Raw genomic sequence first — 21,729 nt, 5'->3', positions numbered from 1 at the left:
AATGCTTTTACAGACAAACAGTGCTGCTGTGAACCAGGCTACAACAAATGCACATTTTCACTTCTGCAGGCATGATTCACATGAACAGTTCAAGTGACTGATTGTTTGAGCAGCTCCAGTTTCAGACTCCAGTTGCATAGGAGATCGGTGGGTGCCATCCGGAAAGGGTGACGTTGCAAAGATTTGTCACAAAAAGAAGTTGTGTTATTTCTGAATCTGAAAAAATAAAATCAACTGCAATGTTTTCTTATCAGGCTGTATCCGAACAGTCCATTCTGGCAAGTTGCTAACTGAATTATCACAGCGACTTCTTCTCAATTCCTGCTTTGCTTCCACAGCGCAAAACTCTCTCTGTGTCATGGCAATGTGACAGCTGCTTGCCTGTACCATTTCATTAAAAAACTGAACAGAAAGAAAACCAAAATATCCAGTTCTGTATAGAAGACAGAATGTGATTATGTCCAGCTTGCTGATTATGGAAAAAAAAAATCCTATATCTATATTTTCTTATATCCCCAACTTATTCCAGCCCAAGTATTTTGAACTGGTATTATTGTTGTACCTAAATTTCTAACAAGTATCAGAGAAAAGAGCCTTTAAACAAGATTATCCCTGAGTCTTACATAATCAAGCCAAAACTATCCCCTTTCATTTTAAAATCTAGAAGGTACTTCAAAAGCAGTTAAGAAAAACTTTAGCAACTTTAACTAAAAGAGACCTAGGGTGCCAACCCACAAACTAAAAATAACCACTAAAGAAAAGAAAATAAAATGTCCCAATCTGGACAAAAGTCTATAATTTACCAATCTGATAAACTAAACTTAATTTCCAATTTGGAATTAAAATGAAACTTGATTTCTTTTCTTTTTTTTTTTCTTAATGGCAGCTAAAATACGTGCAGACTGAAGTGCTTTTTAAAACCAACCACGTTAGAAAGTCATTTTCACTCAGTGGAAGAACGGGGTCAAAGAATGAGTAACTACTCGCCAGAGCGAAGCACTCTGGGGAAAAAACATCTTGGGGCCTTTTGGTGGGGGATCTGAAACTGGCCATTTAAAAATAAAATTAAAAAATAAGAGAGAAAAGGAAAGAAAAAAAAAGGCGTACGATACAAGATGCTGTTATCTGCAGACAAAAGCACTGCTGCTCTAATCCGGTGAGATCTGCAAGGAAGTCGGCGTGCTGGGCAGCGCGCGCACCAACACCGCTCCGCGCGTCGGCCGCGCGCGGGGGCCGCGGCCGGCTCTGCCGCGGCGCCCTCAGTCGCCCTCGGCGTCCGAGTCGGCGTACTTCAGCTCGCACTTGACATCGAAGGGCCTGTCCTTGGCTTCCCGCGGGACCGGCGGCTCTCCCGGCTGCACCTGGCCGTTCCCGCAGTCCGGCTCGGTCTCGTAGCCCGTGTCGTGGGCCGGCTTCGGCTGCTCCCCGTTCTGCTGGCTGGCGCTGCCCTGCTCCACCAGGGTTTCTTTCACGCTTTGCTCACAGTCAGAAAAGTCTGACTTGTTTTTTTTCTTACCAAGCAACAAAACAGAGCGGAATTTCAAGCACTGGCCTGGCAAATACCCTTTGTAACAGTTGTAGGACAGGAGACACAAGAAAAGAATGAAAAAGAACAAGAAGAGGAACATTAAAAGGAAGTTATCGTTTGACTTTAGGAACATTGTCTTTTCTGGGACCGCATCAGGAATGGCATTGAAGATCTCTGTGTTGGAGGCTGCACTTGTGAGGACAGGGCCAATTGGCTTTGTTATGATCCTTGCTGTTGTCACTGGCATGATCTGGGTGGTCGAGGTCTGAGCAGTAGACCCTGGGGATGGCACAGCCGACACTTTTGGTACATCGCTATTACCTTTTGTTGTCGCAGCTGCCACAGTTGGGCCTGCTGTAGTATGATGGATTTTTTTCAGTTCCAAAACATGCTTAGCCAGCACTTGAGAAAACTTCTTATTCTTCACTTTTTCTTCTGACAAACACTGATAAACACCACTGTCTCCTTCTGATAAATTGAAGATGAGCAATGCTTTTTCCAGCAGACGGTATTTGGGGCTCTCCACTTTCAGTACGTCATCCTTGAACTTCCAAACTACCTGTGCCAGATTGGACTTTTGAGAACATTTGAGTTCTGCTGTGCTCCCGTGCTTGAATGTATGCTGTAGAGAATTCTCTCTTACTTTATCTGGAACATCAAAATAAATTTGCAGAGTATCAGCAATGATTTTTGCTTGCACTAATCTGTATAGTTTCATGAGACTGCGCTACTCATGACAGAAACATAAAGGTTACAGCATTACAATTACCACACGAGAACAAGAAAACAGCATGCAAGAACCTGAGTGAAATCCTAGACATCATAATGAAATGTCAAAAGAGACTAAGAGACAGGATAGCCCAAAGCTTAAAACAGCTTCTACTTGCAGAGAAATAGGATGAGACCTTGTTGATCCACAACTGAGTTATGCATGAGCTGAGTCACTGTTTGAAACAAGATGCTGAACCTGGAATGAGTTTACACCCAATTAGGGCATTTTAAGTAGATTGGTAACTATAAACTACCCAAATGGAAACTGAATAAAGTGTGGTTACTCAGGACACCACTCTTAACTCAAACTCTCTTCTAAAAATGTCAGCACACCCAGAAAACAGGATGGTAACTCAGAGTAACTAACAAACACAACAAACTCCTACGGTAACATATGCAATGCTCGGATTAACAGTACACAGTAAAGCAAACTCTTAAAATCTTTGTTTACTGCAATACAAACCTCCCGTAACGTTACTACTCTTTTAAGACCTCCTTGATCTGCTAAGCAGTAATATGTGCTACAGAAAAAAAAAAAAAAATGACCTGCAATTACTTGCCTTAAAACACTGGAGAGCACTTCAGCTGCTCTGTATGATGTTCTTAACCCCCCCGCGCCCTCCACTTCATCATAAAAACAGCTCTTCTCAGCATTATTTCATCTGATCCAACAACAACAATCAAGCACTTACCAAGGCTAAGCGCAGAATCCCCAGTGATACATCACAAACACACAGGCCTCTGAACCAGAAATACCTACGGTAAATATCGCTTCCTTTCTCAAGCTGCTATTGCGCTGCCCCAGTTCACTTAGGAAGTTTGTGCACCACACACTTCAATGTACATGAACACAGATGCTATGTGAGCTGGAAAGACGCTCAAACACCAAAAAGCAGGATCTCATACACAGAAAAATATAACACATATCAAGACAAACACAGAAATCCAATCTAATTAAAACAGAACCCTTTTTCACTACTCCACTAAGATATGGGAAATGGCCTTTTAAAGGCTGTATCTTACCAGAACAAGAGGAAGCATCTCCACCTATGTTCTGAATCCAATTCCTGTTTTAAAGAAAAAAAAAGAGCATTACAACTTCAAGGCTTGCTTCCTACATCTCTCCCACTCTCCTACACTAAAGGAGGCTTATATCACCTAAATAGTGCAAACAGACAGTTCTGAAAGATGTTAATTAATGGATAAGAGAAAGTGTGTTTTTGAAAACATTCAGTTAAAAAGATCCTAGTTATAAGTAAGGAACGAGGTTGACACAATATTGCAAAAATAAAATCCTTTTAAGAAGTTCAACAGGAAGTGAACATCTACAGTGCCCATGTGAAGTTTTAAATTCTACTTGTAGGGTAACCAAGTGCTGCCTTTACCTTTCAATGTCTCCTTCTTTAAGGATATCCACACAGGAACCTTCAAGGGGTTTCCAAGCACAGTAGGGATCCCTTGCTAAAACACAGTCCACACAAGTGGTGTATTTATCGCAGAATGCCACAGGAGACTGAACCACACCAGAATTTGAGCCAGCATAGAGGTATCTTTTGCCCTAAAGATTAAAAAAAAAAAAAAAAAAAAAAAAGCTAATCACCTTCTGTAAGTTAAATTCATCAAACAATTAAAATGATTAAAAGTAAATAGATGCAAAAGATACAGCTGTATGTTTGTAAAAGATGGTACTTGAGGGAAATGGTCATTTGCTTTGATAAGACTTTATTTGAGAAGGAAACAGATCTTGAAAATTGTTGGTGATACAAAAAAAGACAAAAAGAAGACAAAATTGAAATAACTATCCTCTACAAGAAAGGAAAATAAACAGCTAAATATGGCTTTCTTATGTTTTTCCAAAAGTACCAAATGCATTGACAATCTCTGTACAAAGTGAGATCTGTGTGTGTTGACACTTCCGGAAAGGGAAGGCTTTCCATATTACAACTGTTCCCCTACTCCCAAAGCTGCCCTACTGCCTTCGGCTCTTCCAGTTGCATCTCCACTGCTCCATCCCTTTCAGCTTGCTGAGATCGGGATGAATCTGCCTGTTTTCTACCAAAGAACACCTAGTACGCTGGCACAATGCTTAGCAAAAGGGGAGGATAAATGGAATGACCTATAGACAACTGGAGATCCATTTACAAACAAATCCAACTCTATGCCCTCTGGAAAAGACCAGACTCTGGTCTGGTCTGAGCATCCTTGCCATCAACAGTAGCCAGCGGCATATTTCATTCATCTGTTTTAGAGTTTGTAGAAACCAACAGCTCAGAGTGAACTCTAAATTTATTCTTTATAATGCAAAGCCTCAGAGAAGACCCCCCACACTACAACCCCAAACGCCACAGACCTAGTCTCCAGCATTTTGAGAGGCTGTGTGTACAAAGCTGAAAAGCATATCCCACTTTGGCAGTGGACTGATTTTATCCTGAGTAGAATACTGAGTGAACATATCAGTATTCTCCAGCAATTGGCACAGCAAGTCTGATCCATCTCTAAGTGGCTTTTCCTGGGCTGCAGCCATACAGATCTCAGCATGTAGAAATATCCACTCTGTGGTTGTCTTGACTCTTTGGCAAGATGAACATGGTCACAAGATGATGGGCAGATATCCCCCTCCCCCGAAAAAAAAAAAAAAAAAAAACTTTGCTAGTAAAAAGCAAAATTCTTAAAACACATCACATTCAAGGTATGGACTTTCAGTCCTGAACATTGAAGAACACTTTCAGGAAAATAACTAACAGTGTTTCAGGACTAAATTTATGTTTTGGAGCTCACTATCAACTTTCCTTGAAGAGATATAGAGATACTGACAACAAGAACTCAGAGCAGTCTTTTTCCTGAATGCTTTGACCACCGGCAAGTCTGCTTAAAAGCAAACTAACCAGCAGAGTGTTCTGAGTCTCAGTAGACTCCTTAAGTCAGTTTACAAGAACAAGCACAAGTCAAGGTGGGTCCCTCAAACCCACTGCAGCATGCAGAAGACTCTCAAGGAACTCCAGAGTACAGCAAGATGCAACTAGATCACAAAAGAAAATGCTGGCACTGCTGGAAGATGTGCTATGAAAGAGAACCAGCTTTCAGCGACATACATTCAAATGCAGTCTTTGATCTCACCATGTAACTTAGGGTACCTTTAACTACCTCAGAAAGCTCAGTCAAAGTTTCCTCTGATGCCCAGTGAGCCCTCCAGCTCTCTAGGCTCTGTCAGCTGACACACGTGCTGACAGGGGGAACGCTGTGCATGACGTTGTGCATGGGTTCCAGCATCTCTGTGTAGGACCAAGCTACTACGTCCAGGAAGTACAGAGAAGACCAGGAGAGCCGAGGAGACAATTTCAAAAACAAATCTCTTGGTCAAACCCAAGTCACCAGTATTGACTACAGGCTCATCTGACTACTGCCTTTGAGACAAGGGCAAGTTACGGGGAGAGTTCAGAGACTACAGAAAGATTCTTCCTCCAGAGGGCTGTTGTGCTGGTGAATAGTTCTGCTATGGGATGACACTAAACATTTACAAACACCAATTTTGTGAAGGACTTCAGTAGTAACTACCTGTTGTTGCTTACTGGATGTCCAAGGAAAGAATGCTTTTACATCCTCTCAAGGCAGGAAGCAGAAATAACCCCAGCTTAGATGGTACCACAATAACATGACATTCATGTTTCTGGCATCCGAGCTCAACCTCCATGTACCTCGTCCCCAAACAGGACTCGAGATTTTTTGAGAGTATACTAGATAGCTTTGCTTCAGTAATAGGTGCCGGTTGCTCCACCAACAAGTTGGTTTTTACTTGCTCAAGACACAACATTACTGGTCCACAGTGCTTTGCAGGGCATACTGTTATGCTTAAACCCTAAGCTTTGAAAGCTCTTTCTCTGTAAAAAGGTGCATGTTCTTTATGTGTCCTTATGCTCTGTTCACATTAGCCTCTTTTAGAGGACTATACTTGATTAAGCTAAAACTTGGCACTTGGTTCAGAGATTAAAAAAAAAAAAAAAATCAGTGCTGTCATTTCTGTGCTAGTCTCAGCTACCAGGTATGGACTGAAATTGTTAGATGTCTGTTTAGTATGAGGCTGTAACACCTATCCCTTCCAAAAAAATAACAGGACCATAATTAAACCAGTATATGAAGAACTACATCTTTTACCCATAATTAAGAGACTGACCCTTAAAAGAACTTATTGGAAGTGTTATCTATTATTATTTTCTATCACAGATGCTGAAACCTCCAGTCAAATCAAATCATTGGAAGCCTTCTTTTCAGATGAAGGAGTACTGAAAGTATTTACAAACATATATAGCCATAATAAGAGATTATCAAGTCAGCATTCACCATCCTTTTCCTTACAGGTAAGAGGGATAAATCCCTTGCCCTTTATGTCCTTGTATGCAAGTTTGAAAATAAGCCAAAGTACTATCATTTAAAAGACAAAATCAGAAAAAGACCCTACGGATGTTGAATGCACAACATATATATCTGCTTAGAGTAGTATCTATGTAATTAAAGGAAATCAAAGTAACTTTGGAGAAAAAGACAGAACCAAGAAATACTGTAAAAGAAGACTAGAAGAAATAACCCAAATAACTTGGTAAGTAAGCAAAGACATCTGCTGTGTGTTGAATTTAAATCATATTTGTGGTAAAGTTACTCCCTTGGGAGAATATTAGTATGTTTGCATTTTTTTTTCATTAAACAAATTCAAATACAACGAAGATAAGAACTATCCTATCTTTCAAGTATAGTAAACTTACCTTCAGAATTTCAGCCATACAGTGCTTGAAAATTGCATTATATATACACCAATGCACACACACACACACACAAATAATACACATTTAACTGAAATGTCTGAACATGGAAGTCTGCACTACCCTGTTGATTCACCTGTCAAAAGCGTATTCCATCTTCACGATATTCTGCTTTATTTTGAACGTGAGTGCTACTGAGATACAAGAGCATAAAGCTCTTTTTGGTAAAGTTGATCACATCAGCAAAGTTTGTTAAACATCACAAAAATAAATGTTGCTTTTGAGATACCTTGGCAGTATTCCTAAATCTTTAACTTCAAAACAATTATTGATCCCTAGGTATTCACTGAAGGTCAGTATCACTACCAGGTACCTCAAAATAAATGCAAAAAATAAAAACAATAAAATCATTTTTTTTCCTCAAGAAGCCAAGAAGTTTCAACAACTGAGGGGAGTGATGCTGAAAACCATTGTTCACGGCAGAATTATCACGAGTATTTAGGAACCTAAAGGTCTGAATAAGTAGGAGCAGAAGGCTAACTAGCACTCAAAGTACACACACTGATTATCTTCCCACTGTCACAAAATCACCCTGGGATTAAACCCAGTAACTGTTTAATAATGCAGAACAACCACTGAGCTTAGAGCCTGCAGCAAAGCAAGTATTTTCCGGTTGGAGCTGCAGTTGGAATTCCAGCTGGAAAGTAGAGTGTAATGAGAAATCCCAGCTGGCACATAATACCACCGTTGACACTAATTTGCCCACTCTCACAATAAAGCTACCCCACAAGAACCCATCATATAAGCAATTGAACTCAATCAATTTTACTATTTGAGACAATAAGTCTTTCTGCTAGATATACAGCTGTCTTCTTAGGTTAATTTCCTCAGAAAAATAGACTCTTCCACTACATTCCTTCAGATTTTTCTTCATGGATATGTAACGACCACAAGGGGTCAGGATTTTTACGCTACCCCATCATGGTACCTTTAAACACATCATGGCTTTTAGCTCCTGTACTAGAGATTGAAGGAAAGCCCAGCACACTGCTTGCCCCATCTTGCCCATATTAAGAGTTCCAGAAGCTTACCACTTACCTACTACATTAAATATAGTTAAATATAAATTCTTAAAGTCTTGCGGAAGTGCAAAAAGAGACACAAGCTTATGGTGCTTACTTTTTTTGAAGAAAGCAAGAGAGTTTGGACTGGCTCAAAGTTTGGGAAAAGCTGTGTTTCTTCTATGATATGCATTCCATTTTCACAGCTGATAGCTTTGTGCAGGGCTCCTTGATCTGAAATTACAAGCCAACACATTTCGCAAAGAGTCTTACAACAGAAAGACAAAAAAAAATTGCACACTTGCTGTAATTTGTCTCAATATTCTCCCTGATGTTTAACAAAAGACTTCACACAGTTCTGTGCCAAAGGCAACCATTACATAAAAAGGAAATGAGCAAAAATACTGTTTCAGGACAGCAAATGATCTATATTCACTTATTTTTTTTCACTGTAGTTTTTGCAGTTCTTTGGTTCTCTTTCTTGAAGTAGTTCTTCAAACATGCCAGATTCTTCACCTACTTGCCTCTCACTTTTAGCTCTCTCACCTCTAAAAACAACATATCAGCTGAGGTAAAATGACTGCAAATACGGGAATTTCTGATTCCTCTCACAGCACACTTTATCCTAAATAATCCATGTATTTTCATTAAAACAAAGCATTTGAAAAACTCACCTGTACCAATGAACATGACATCATATATGGTACCATTGAGTGCTCTGACTCGGTCTACTACAATCTGGGTGTACTTGACATCTCGTTTTACTAGTCGGGGTCTATCTCCTATTGGGGTCACTGAATCATCCATTAGAGGGTGATCTTTAACAAACTGCAGTGTTTTGTCTGGTAAATTCAGAGAACTTGTGTAGCTCGATGCCCCGGCTTTGTTGCTTATACACTGACAAAAAAAAAAAAAAAAAAAAAAAAAAAAAAAAAAAAAAAAAAAAACAGATTATACCCCTTGCTTGTACACAACACAGGTTAACAGCAGGAACAGATATTTTCTTCTGTGCATTGGTTTGCCATTAAGCACACCCTTACATACTCTAATTTTACTCTGTCAGGAACATACTCATTTTTGTAACTTCTTAAGTATTAGTGCAAAGTAATAGTCTCTGAGCTTAGGACTATACTTCTGCTTGGGACCAAAACGTATTTTAGGAAAAATCTCCTTTCCAGACTCCCATGCTTCTTAGCTATCTTTAACTGTCATCTTCCTCAGAAACTGCAACAAAGTGACTGCAGAAAGAGAAGAAAGTTTAAAAAAAACAGAGAAAAAGTTTGGAAATGGTCTAGGATGGTGGACAAAGGAAAGCACTACATTGGATAAACCTGCTGAAACTAAGAAGTTAGCGCGGGAATAGCTGCACTTGTGCTCTGCTGGTCTCTGGTGATACCAAACATGCACAAACATTTATTTCATCACTAGAAAATTAGTAATGACATAATGAGAACATGAAAACCGCACATAAAAAATTCCAAACAAACAAAAAACCTTTAAATAATTCTCAAATAGAAACTTTAGGACAAACCATGTGAAGCAATTTTCTCAGAGTCTTTACAACAGAAGCATCTAGATCAGGGCAAACTAACACTACTAAAGTTACTAACAACCATAATTTGTAAATTATCTGTATTTTTTCCTAGTTTCTTCACTCTTGCATGTAACAAGCCATCAGATCCACGGTTATAGGAACTTACCGCCCCGGGTCGAGGACTAGGGATCTCCCCGTTGTAGCGCACCCACTTTGTATGAGACTGTTCTACTGTGGCACTCTGCATATATTTTCCTTTTGAGAAAACGTCTTCCACAGTAGATAGATTGTATGCACACACTGCTGATAGACCCACGTTATTCCTAAAAACAGAAAAAGAGGAGGAGAGGAGGAGAGAGGAAAAGGCGAGAAAAAAAAAGGAGGAAAAGGCGAGAAAAAAAAAGGAGGAAAAGGCGAGAAAAAAAAAGGAGGAAAAGGCGAGAAAAAAAAAGGAGGAAAAGGCGAGAAAAAAAAAGGAGGAAAAGGCGAGAAAAAAAAAGGAGGAAAAGGCGAGAAAAAAAAAGGAGGAAAAAGAAGAAAAGAGAAAGGAAAAAGGAATATCAATACCAGAGTATTTTTTTTCTTGTTGCGGCAACCAAGATGAAAGCACTCATCCTGGAAAGACTGTGTCGCACTTACAGTTGTGGGGTAAAAACTCCATAAATCACTGGTTCCTTCAGACTTGGGGACTTCAGAATAAAAACATCATTGATAATATTGAAGATTAAATTTTTATCAGGTATGGTACAAATCAATCTGGCCTTGAGAAAGGAAGTCCATTTTTTCTGCAAAGTCCTTAATCCACCTTGGTCCCTCTTTCGAGGAAAAAAAAGAAAAAGAAAAAGAAAAAGGATGCATTGTGGGAACAGAGGGATTAGAATTTTTTTTTTTCATTCAAGAACCACCGGTACTCAGCACAGAACTATGGAAACTCTGATATTCTCTCATGAGTAATCTATGGCAACATTCAAGAAATATTAACATATTCATAGGCATAAAAGTATAAGGAAAACAAAGGAAAAGTGCTTTAAAAAAATTACATTGTGGTTTGTCTCAACACACGGGGATAGGATGAGACATAAGGCTTACACAGCAACTGCACCTTCAAAATGCCTGGTTAATTGAACATTCATCAAAAAGCATGTTGGTTACAGCAGTTAAAATAAGCATGGAGGCACTTGTCCCTGAAAGGGGCAAGCCACACTGTATGCAATTAGCTTGCACCGTTTCATCAGAAGAAACACATGACTGCCTACTCCCTTAACCAGTTACCCTCTTTATTAAGAATTTGCCAGGTCAAGGCTTAAAAAAAAAAAAAAAAAAAAAAAAAAAGACAGACTTATTGACTAAAAGCTGTTTCAAAGTATTTGATTGTCAAGCGACAACTTCGTTACTTCTTTTCAAAAGCATACATTTCAACAACAACAATAAAAAATCTGTTTCCTGTTTGTTATTGGATAGCAATCCAAAACCCAAAATATTTAGGAAAATCTGCAAAATTTCAAGAGAGAACTACATATAAATGCCTCTAGTCTTGCAATCTGCCATTACCTTCTGTTTTAAATGGGCAGTAGCAATGAAACACTTTCATATTCTACAATATTCCCATTTTAAAGCATGGGCAAGCTGCTGGCGGGCAGAAGGCCATATTAATAAGCTGCATGTAAACCTGCCTACAGCTGCTTACTTAATGGAAATCTCAAGGGCACTAACTTGTTATTGATGTTTTGACTTTCATGTTTAAATACAAAACAGCTAAATCAAAATAAAACATTTCAACCTCATCAAAATGAAATAACTAGATAGGCTTCCTGATGAAAAAAATGAGGAAATTGATTCATTCCAGGTCAAAGGTTTTTGCTAAATCAGTGTTTTCTACTAGAAAAAGACCTTTCGTATGAAGATTTTTAACCAGTGCTGCTGAGTGTGTACTTGACTTGGCCTTATATATTGAGGTTTAAGCATTAAGCGCAACAGAGTCGTGGAAGTCCCATCTGCTACACTGTGGTCAAGAACTAGTTGTGTCTACAGTGGAATGCAGGTTTGTTTGTCTGCAGCTACCTCGAAATGGTTTATCCTATCTCCAGTGAAAATCTTTTTTTTCTTCTTTTCCCAGGGGTTTGTACTTAAACTTAGAATAGCAAAATAATAAAATATAAAAAGAGATACATTTCTTTATTTTTACATTATTATTTCTAATTTTTACTTTACTAATGAGATTTACTGAAAACACAGCACTTAACAAGCACTGAAACAAGTGTTGGTCCCACATTGCAAACTAGACTTTGAGTTATGAAGAACTAATTAAAACTCCTGATTTGCTAAAAATAAGTTTGATCATTTCCACTTAAATTGCACAAAAAAAGTCCACAGTAATTAGAGTTTTTTACTCTTAAAAATCTATTTAAGTTAGTACAGGAAAAAGAACTATGTCCCACCTTACACACTCTAGCTATTCTTGGAATCATCAGTTTTCCAACAAACTCATACTCCACAGACACCTCAGTGAAGAAGAAATATATCTTGTCATCTTCTCCATCTGTGCCATTCTGATCAGCTCTAATCACATCAGCAAACACAAAATTGGGCTCTGCAGATACAAATTGAGAGAAGAATTTTCTGTTAAATATGACCCTTCAAATCTAATTCCCTCTGAGATTGTTTAGGAGCCCTCTTTGCCCCATATCTCTTCTTACACTTAACAGCTCTCCATTTGGTGACCTGCCTACAGTTTGTTGTTAGGCCCACCAGCATCCCTTCTAAAAACCAGAAATACTGGAGAGAAAAAACTATGTAAAACATTTGCATTGAAACACTAACTGACTTAGGCATCTGAGAGATCTCTAAGATTTGATATCTCGTTACTTCATACTTTTCAGCCCACACTCAAGAGTGATTTTCTGACAGGTATTAATAGTTATCCTCCCTTGCCTGCCTCTTCCCTCCCTAGCCAAAAAACAAGACGTTCCCTAGACAAAACAGAAGCTTAGAGAGGGGAAACAGCATACTCTGGTTCATCATCTTTGATGACAGAATTAGCTGAGACCTGTAAGCAACAACTCACCAGGCTTGGCCAGCCAGCAACACCTGCAAATCCAATGGATAAGTCAACCCTCTTACAGAGTCTACGTAGCCATGGGGAAAAAATAAGATCCCCAAAAGCACTAACTACGCTTCCAAATCCTACTGGCTTTCAAATACACATAATCATATCCTTGTCATCAAGCCCTAATATGTAAAATCAGAGCACAAATAAAAATTAAGATGTAATTCATTTTTTCTCTTGCAAGATTCCCTAAAGTAGGCTTGGTGCCACTCCCTTAAAATCTGTGCTATTAACTAGAACACTAGAAGCAATGAAAGTAAATATATTACAAAACTCAGTATGCTGTAGCTTTTGGCAATAATGTAGCATCTGAAGCAGGCCAGCTTCATGCTTTTTGTCCTTTTTGGTAGAAAACTTTTGTGCCTTCACGAAACTCATGAAATCTGAAATTCAGGAACTAAAAAAAAAATCACCAACCATGTTCAGTTAAAATCAAAAATATATGTCACACAAAAGACATTCTCCTCTTTATTCCAAGCTATATTGTAAAACAGTTAAGATGAACAAGTGAATGCAAGACAAACTGCAGTGCTACCATAAAATCAGAGCCTGTATGTCTCTGTTTTTTTTTTCCTCCTGTGGCACAGTGGAAACAAGTCCTGAATTTTCAAAATGAAATCTCTTGGATGCACTCAGAGGTCAGCATATGCCTGTACAACAAAAAAAACATTACCTTTGAGGTATTAAGCAATCACCCCTTACTTCCGATAAGGAACTTAAATTATTTGTCTGCTGCTGTAACTCTGAAGAAGGAAACGTGATTTGTTTTGGCCTGTTCTCACACCCACTTACCATTAAGCCAAGGTATTGCATATTCTGTTCGCAAAGGACTCTGATGAGAGTTTCGTGAAATAATAGGTTCACTTCCCAAGAAATTGTAAGAAGTCCCAGAATAAAGCTCCTCATCTTCAACACAAAAACAAATATTTTAGACCGTCTTATGCACTGAATACCAAAGAAGTACATAAATATTTCAAGAGAATATGTTAGCTCAAACTTCCCATAAGAAAAGATAAACAAGGACTTCCTTTGAATTGCCTCAGACATACTTCTATGTTTATATCTCTGCTGACCATTTTTAAAGCTAATACTTGGTTTATTATTGCTGTAACACAAACAAGTAACAGAGGCATCACTGTTCATGTGGTATTTCAACATTTAATACATAAATGTGCGGTTTATGTAGGAAAATGCAAATTACCCAAAGAAGTTTTGGAACAAAATTATTTTGCCTCCTCCTCTATGCCAGCAATAATGAAACTAAATTTTTCAAGAATTGAGAGGACAATGCAATGCGTGCGTGTTCTTTTTCATTTCCTGTTTTGTGTTACTTTAAACTCATCTTTTATGATCTTACTACACCATGATACAGATAAAAAATCTGATTTTGCTGATCAGAACCAAATCTAGCATCTTGAGAGGGTCTGGTTAGCACCGGAGGAAAAAGACCAAGTGGTTTTATATAATGACTAGCTATGCCAAACTGAACTTACCAACCATAACAGATGTGTAGCTTTGAGCAGGATCAAATGGACATCTACCTTTACCATCTTCATTTCTACCTCCAAGCTCAAATGAAATTAAATTCTGCAAAAAAGTTAGATTGAAAACCAGGAAGCAATATATATTTTTTTAAAGCTTTGCACATCAGGTGACTGAATACTTGAAAAGCCAGTACTAAAAAACAGACAGTTTAATCAACTGTCAACATCAAATACATGTTTTCCAAACTGTAAAAGGCATATGCATTTTCAGAGAATCTTTTGAACTCCAACAGAAAGAAAAAATATGATCCTATGACTTTGGAGAGCAAGAGCAAGCACAGAACAGAGGCAAAAAGACAAACTGAGATAGAGAGGGGCAGCTTAAGTGATAACACCCAGAAAGCCCAACAACAGGAAATGCAGAGGAGTCATTTGCTGAACAGGAAAACCAGACAATTATTAAATTAGATGGCACAAAATAGGAGAGTTTTAGAAATCAAGACAGCATTCTGAAGTAGATTTAGCAATTTGTAGAAAGACATTATATTTGCAAAATGAGACATAATCCAACCACGTTTTAAATAGCAACAGAGTAGTTTAGCTACTACCTTACAAATCCCTTAAAGATTGATAGAATAAGGATCAGCAAGATGACTGAGAACTATAGCAACAAAACTGTGGAAATGATCATGTGTTACTGCATGTTAAGAGTCACCATAGGCTAAGGACAATGAATTCTGGCAATGCAGCAGATAGGTGATGGCATATAGACTTACGGAGGGGGGAGACAAGAAAGAATAAAGAAATAAAAATTAGAGGATTTCTGAACTCCAGAATCATGCAAGATGCACGTTATGCAGAATGCTAACAGTCAGGAAACGTGAGTTTTGATTTTGAGCCAAGATTTCATTCTGAAGTATTTAGCATTACGGAGCCATGGCATAGCCAGCAGCCAAGACAAGACAAGCAGAGACAGGAATCTGAAAAATTTCAGGGAAAGTCAGAAGTGGACAGAAGTCACAAAGAATGTCATTCCAGTTCTAGAAACTATCTTTCAGCTAATGTAGAATAAACAGAGTGTTATGAAATCTAAGAAAAAAAGTTAAGCCAGGTGAATCAATAATTCATTAAAAGCTTTGAAAAGGGAACACTACAATGTATTTCCATTTTCTACCATTACAGAGAGACAGCATCATAAATGCTTCAAAGGCTATGGCACTAAAATTGCAATAGTCTGTGGGAGCAGAGATTAACTCTTTGTTTACCTGAGCCACTTTTAAAGTTAATATTGGACCAAAACACAAGTACATTCTTACCAGATAATCACAGGTTGGCTGAAATGCATTAGTTCCACACACATAGAGGAAAGTCTCATTCAGCTGTTGCAAGACACGCACGTAATTACGACACTCTGTCTGCAATAGAGGATGGAGAAAGGACCAGTCTGATAAACTACAACTTCCACATTCCAACACAAATAACCAACTGAAGTTGTATTATCCACTCTGCTGCTCCTCATGCTACAGAGTTATTTCCAAAGCTTGAGAGATGTAAGGATGAATGACACCATCATCTGAGATGCAGACACCAGAGATGCAGTTGCATGCAGTCCTGCTGCTTCTAACTTCATCACTGCTTCAGTAGACCTACCAGGGTAGCAAATCTGAACACCAGCATACTTGGAGAATAAGCCCCAAATTGCTACTTGGAAGCAAAAAGGTCAAAGACTAATCAAATTCATGAGAACAATCAGCTGAAGATGCATTAAGTTTTAGACTTTGCCACTTCTTGCAAGCCTCCAGGAAGCACTGGACTACCACTACTACTTGACTACTACTTAAGAGAAGGACCTCAAAGACTATGAATTCTCAGTAAAATGTTGTCATTTATATCTGTTTTTTCAGTCCTTTACATCAACTGTTCTTTCAACCCATAAAACACATTAATCACCTTGGCTTTGAAGCCGAACAAGAAGTTTGAGCAAAGCCTTGAATATTAAAAAGCCATAAATATCCAGTATAATAATCAAGGAGGAAAGAAAAAAAAAATCAAAACACCTACTTAAAGAGGATAACCCAGAATCATCAGCCCTCTAACTCCTGCTGGCACACGGCCAGATACCATCACTCCGTCACTGCAGTTCCAAACCTACTTAGGTGAGCTTAAACTTTGTCCTTATTCTCTGTTCTTATGAGCTAAAACCATGTAGTTGCTTGACTGGGTCAGATATGGCAGAAAATTAAAAAAAGTCAATTTTTCTCTCAGATTTTAGTTCCCTGAGCAGCTGCATCCCTGCTTAGGCTGGCACTAGACAGAGTGGTGGATACCAGAGGGGGAGAAGACTACCCATTTCAATGCAAGTAGTGGTGGTAGCAGCAGCTTAACATCTTCATGTTTGCAAAACTACCACACTATGCAAAACACATCACAGACGCAGCATAAAAACTACTAGTAAAAGATTATAAGGACAGTGGGAAAAAAATGGCTTGATTTAAGTGTGATTCAGTAAAACCAAATCACAGAAAACCAGTGCTTTCTACTGAAGTGTGTTTGTGTGCACGCATGTGCACATTTGTGCAAAATCCTCATCTCCTGTAGGACCCTCTTTGAACCTTCTGTTTAGTAACCATGGCTGAAGGTAGAGCACAAGCAATAGGCTAAGACTGCATTAAGAAGATTTAGGCAGAAAGGAAATGGCCCGTAAATGCTCACCACATCTTGCTTTAGTCAAATAAGCGGCCATGGTGGTTTGTAGGCCGAAAGAAAACAGTCTGTTGAGGCAAGGAGAGGGCAGCACCTTGAGGGAAGGTGGGCACAGTCGCTCCATCTCCAGAAGCCCGCTAGCCAGGACCTCTGCTACCCCGGGCATATGTAAGCAGCACGCACGGCGTAGTGATGCCAAATCCCACTACAGCACGCAGCAGGACTGCTTTTATTACCTGCGGTGCTTGCAACCTCCTGTTTTCAAACCTGCAGCCAATCTTGCTCAGGAAGCCTTCACTTCACATCGTTATGAGTGTACTGTCTGGAGCTACGCGAAGCGAGGCAGAGCCACGCAGAGCCAAAAACTTTAAGCAAGTATGTCCTTTACAGGAGGGCTGAGGGAAGCCAGGGCCGATCCCCCTGCACTGCCTGGTTGGGAGAGATTCCCCCAGGGCTGGATAACCACTGCAGTGGCCAAACCAGCACCCAGCCCCTGCTGGGAGCAGGCTGCAGAGCACCGCAGTAAGGACAGGAATCCATCAATGGTGTCAAATAAACACTGGAGGCCAAACACGTTGGCCTAGAAAAGCCTACACCATAGAGCAAATTACGGGCTGTTTTGTAAAATCCAGTGTTGGGGAGGATTTATTTTAATAACAAAGCTGTATTGCTACCAACTATGGCAGTGCCAGTAATTTAAGTTTATTAGCTTAACTGAAAGAGTTGAACTGTCAATCTTAAAAATAAGGGTTTTTGTTAAGGATTTTGTTTGTTTGTTTTTAAATACAGATTCACCCAAAACATTGAACTAGAAAATAAAAGCAAACAAAAAAAGGCATGCAACAGCTTTGAAAGCTCAGCTTAAAGAACTGTAGTGTTAATCTGAATTCCGAATTTCCAACAGTTAGAACTTTCCTTCTAACACCATTTCTCTTAAAAGGAGGTGTATAGTATCAGTTTCAAAGTTCAATGAACATACCTGTTCTGATTTGCCCTTGACAGCACATTTCATCCTTTTATCTTCAGTGACCTCCCAGGGAAACTAAATGAAAAACAAGCAAAAAAAAGGCAAATTCAAAGCACTTATAATTTAATTATGACATTTCAGTCCTTTCTCATGCAATTATCTATCCCAGAACAGATAATTTGGTGAAGACTATCTGCTGCAAATGCAAGTAATTCTGCAGACATCTTTCAAAGATTCAAAAACCTTTCCCCATTCTGGGGAGGCCACATTTCCACATCCATGTACACTAGGGGAGCTCTGAATCTTCTAGGGTTCATCATCATGATTCCCCTCAATTTGCTAATAAGTTCTTATATGACCATATAACTTAGGGAAACGTAACTGAAACTTTTTAAAGTAACTTCTCAATTTTAATACATATATATATGCACAAACACATGCACACACAGGCGTGCCTTCCCAAAACATTTTGCGGGGGATTCTATGTTGAGCCTGCGTGCACTGGTAAGGCAGGGAGAAAGAGAAGCTCAGGGAGGACCCAAAGCAATGTAACTTGTTAGCAGACTTCTGCACGGACTTAACTTCCTCGAGAAGCCAGTGCCAGCACAAGCAGAGTGCTCCTGGCAGCTGAGCCAGCTGTGAACAAGCTGGATCAGACCTCTCCACACCGCAGCTTGCTGTGCAGACACATCTAGAGACACAGAACAGAAGACCTAAAGGACAGGGCTCTCGGCACATTTAATGCCCATCTGAAGCCGCCACCGCCAGGCTCTAGGGACAGGAGCTCTCCACTTCTGAGTATAGCTCCAACTTTGCTTCCATTTCAAATCATATTTCTTTCCAGTTTAGATTAATGGAAGAAGGCCCAGTAATAAAAATTTGTGCAAGAACCACCATACCGGATTACACCAAAGGTCCTTTCAATCTGGCATCCTTTCCTCAAAAGAAAATACTTTGGAAGACCTATATTAACTTGTTTCTTTCCTAATTTGTCATTTCTTCCTCTTATTTGATGACATGTTATACAAACTGTCTATTAGAAATAACACACAACTAGCAAAAACCCGCAGAGTATCTTCTCTGTTAAAGATTCAATATCTGAAGTATTAGAAAATGAAGTAAATTTTGGATTTTTTTTTCTTTTTAAAACAGAGCACAGTGTATTGAAATGTTTACTGACCTCATGCAGCTTTTCAGCAATATTCATTGAGTTTAATGCAAAGATCACTTCTCTGGCTCCTACGTACAGGACATCTTTGTCTTCACTTAGCAATAAGGTTGAATAGTTTGACACTTCTGGTTTATGAAAATGTATTAGTTGGACCTCTGTTGAAATGAAAGGAAAAGGGCACCATGTGAAGAAACACAATTGCTTCAGGTCAAGTTTATGGGTCGTTTTTCTAAGCTTTCTAACATTCATTTGATAACTTGAAAGCAGCAAATCTTAGTCCCGACAATCCACAGGAGAGATGAGACGTCTCTCAGGAGCTGATTCAGCAGCAACAGCACCCGCCATCGTCTGCACCAAAACCCTCACTCCCACCTGCCAGTTCAATTGAAAATGCCTAAACATTTCCTCCTGTGGTCATAACTCAACTCTCCCTTCCTTTTTTATCTTTGTTTCTGGCCCATTAATTCATTTTTTCCCCCTTACCCTCCCATTTTACACTTCACATCCACTACCATCTCTTTACTCACCTTCCCCTTCTACACGCACACCTACCGTGCAAAATTTTGAAAAGTTACTACATTCCTTGCACATTCCTCAATATCATAAAAATTCCTTTACCTCACCAAAGAATATTGAATTTATAACCATATTAGAAAGAAGACCAAGAGAAGCAAAAAGGTTCCCTTTCAAGTATGTGAATAAGCTCATTTTGAAGTGGAGATTGGAGGTAAAATGAACAGGGGTAAAAACAACTAACATAAAGGAAAACCAAGTTGAAAAGAAAGCAGACAAGGGGAACAGGGAGACATGGGAAAAAGTAACAGTGGAATGAGAAAGTGTGCAAGCTGGAACAGAATGGCTTGGTGAAAGACGATACAAATTGATTAATACACAGCTTTATTTTTTTTTCTGCATGTACTATCAGTGTAGAAGAACTACTGAAGTTGAGGGAGACATTTTTAAAGATATAAGCACAAAATAATCTATTATCACTTCCAGTTTTAGTAATCAGTATTGCACATTTGCAACTAGGAGACTTTGGGAACATTTATTTTAAAGCAGATTTTTCATTTAGAAGTCTTACTTGGCAGGAAACTTTCCACCAAAAGGATGAACATGTACAATTTCACACGTTCATTCCTCCACTCATCTAAACCATACTTACAAAGTAGGCTTCTCGTGTTTAAATGAAAAAAATCTTTAGCTGACAGAGACTGTCAGAAATAACTGGCATTTATTTTCAATCCTGCTATTTGGAGTAGCCTGAATTTAGGTCAGTAGTGAATTCTATAACTAGTAGTACTGCCACTAAACAGTAACTTGCCAAATTTTAACTAATATATTACACAGGACCATCAAGAAGTCTCAGTAGTAACTACAAGCCTTGGTTAGACCATCTTTACAGAGAGGCGAGGGGGGGGAAAGAGTACATCAGCACCTCATTAATTGATATAACAATAATCAGGAAAAACGTGTTTTAGAGCTGTCTCATGAACCAGCCTATTGTTACTGCATTCCTGAACCCCATCTATCTCTTTCTACAGCTGGGCTTTTCAGAGTTTAACATTTTCCCTTAGCTGTTTCTTCATAGTCCATATTTGCTGTCTGTCACAGCACACCTGGGTAAGCAGTGACTGCTAATTCCTATGAGTGGCTAGAGGAAGGGAAAAAGACAAAACCTTTAAGAACTAAAAACAAGCAAATATATGCCACGAGGATAAAAACAGAGAAAAAAAAAAAAAGGAAAAGGGAGAGAAAAAAGGCAAAAGAGAAAGACACACTCATGAACAGGAGCAAGCAGCTACAGTTCTTGATCTAGACCTCTGTTCTGACCCAGGCTAGGATTTCTAACAGGATCTCAAGGGAATATGTAATAGTGTTCATTCCAAGGGAATGTGTGATCCTCTTACAGAAGTTATGGATACTTTCTGAAAAAAGAAGGTTATGAAAAAGTTATGAATAATTGCTGAAAAATCAAATACAGAAAATATTCTGTTAGAAAAAAAGGAAAAAAAAGAGGAAGAAAGGCTAGATTGTTTCAACATGTAGGCGTAGTTGGAAGATGGTCAAATGCTTATCCTTCCTCCACTTGGTATTAGAGTCACTATACTTGCACCTCATTCTTAAAAAAAAAAAAAGTCACAAATAATTATTGGCTAGAGAAACACATTATGCTATGAATGTGAAAACAATGCAATTAAAAGAAAGTACATAAGTTCACTTCCGTTTCACTTTCAAGGTCCTCCGGCTGAGAAAGTTCAATTTGAAATTCCTCCTTTAACAAAATGTCTTTCCAGAACTAATTTGAAATACCTCCAGTTGCAACTAAGTGCCCAAGTCACTTTTCAGTATTCTAATTCTAGTCCCAAGCACTTCAGGAGCTGAGCAAGCCCAGCCACAACTGTGTGAAACTTCCCAAGCAGGCTGGGAGTGCACGTAGATGCAGCATGCTTTGATCCACACAGACACCCAGGCTGATGCACCAGACACTATGAGGGTTCCTCTTCTTACCTCTGTGTTCCCAAGTGATCCGTGGTACTGGACCAAAAGCCACCGCCACTTCCAGCAGCAGCCCCCACACCGCACATATGATGCTCAGAGCCATGTTAAGTGTCCTTGCTGTCTGATAATCCTCAGATAACCACACCTG

The 21,729-nt window shown here is 39.0% G+C and overlaps 1 protein-coding gene across 1 annotated transcript; it reads right to left on the bottom strand.

The window, feature by feature from the left end:
• Window positions 1–1,259: 1,259 nt before the first annotated feature.
• Window positions 1,260–21,684, bottom strand: SEMA4D (semaphorin 4D). Its single transcript, XM_010227967.2, has 14 exons — window positions 21,591–21,684; window positions 19,089–19,234; window positions 17,921–17,983; window positions 15,555–15,653; window positions 14,248–14,341; window positions 13,547–13,660; window positions 12,087–12,238; window positions 10,288–10,463; window positions 9,815–9,971; window positions 8,789–9,011; window positions 8,233–8,348; window positions 3,685–3,857; window positions 3,323–3,366; window positions 1,260–2,176 (listed from the first exon to the last, which is right to left on the bottom strand). Exons 1-14 carry the CDS (start codon window positions 21,682–21,684, stop codon window positions 1,260–1,262), a joined length of 2,568 nt encoding a protein of 855 aa, XP_010226269.2.
• Window positions 21,685–21,729: the final 45 nt, after the last annotated feature.

Source organism: Tinamus guttatus, unplaced genomic scaffold, assembly GCF_059628265.1.
Source record: "Tinamus guttatus ecotype Peru unplaced genomic scaffold, ASM5962826v1 Tinamus_guttatus_pri_ptg000076l, whole genome shotgun sequence".
Classification (NCBI taxonomy): domain Eukaryota; kingdom Metazoa; phylum Chordata; class Aves; order Tinamiformes; family Tinamidae; genus Tinamus; species Tinamus guttatus.
Note: the sequence above shows the minus strand (reverse complement) of the source record. Positions and strands in the feature narration are given on the sequence as shown.

What these genes read in the sequence shown, in the direction of transcription:
- SEMA4D (XM_010227967.2), bottom strand. Translation starts at nt 21,684, where the DNA reads ATGGCTCTGAGCATCATATGTGCGGTGTGGGGGCTGCTGCTGGAAGTG. An exon ending in GATCACTTGGGAACACAGAG is followed by an intron (nt 19,235 to 21,590) that starts GTAAGAAGAGGA and finishes TCATTTCAACAG; the next exon opens with AGGTCCAACTAATACATTTT. An exon ending in CTACACATCTGTTATGGTTG is followed by an intron (nt 13,661 to 14,247) that starts GTAAGTTCAGTT and finishes TTTGTGTTGAAG; the next exon opens with ATGAGGAGCTTTATTCTGGG.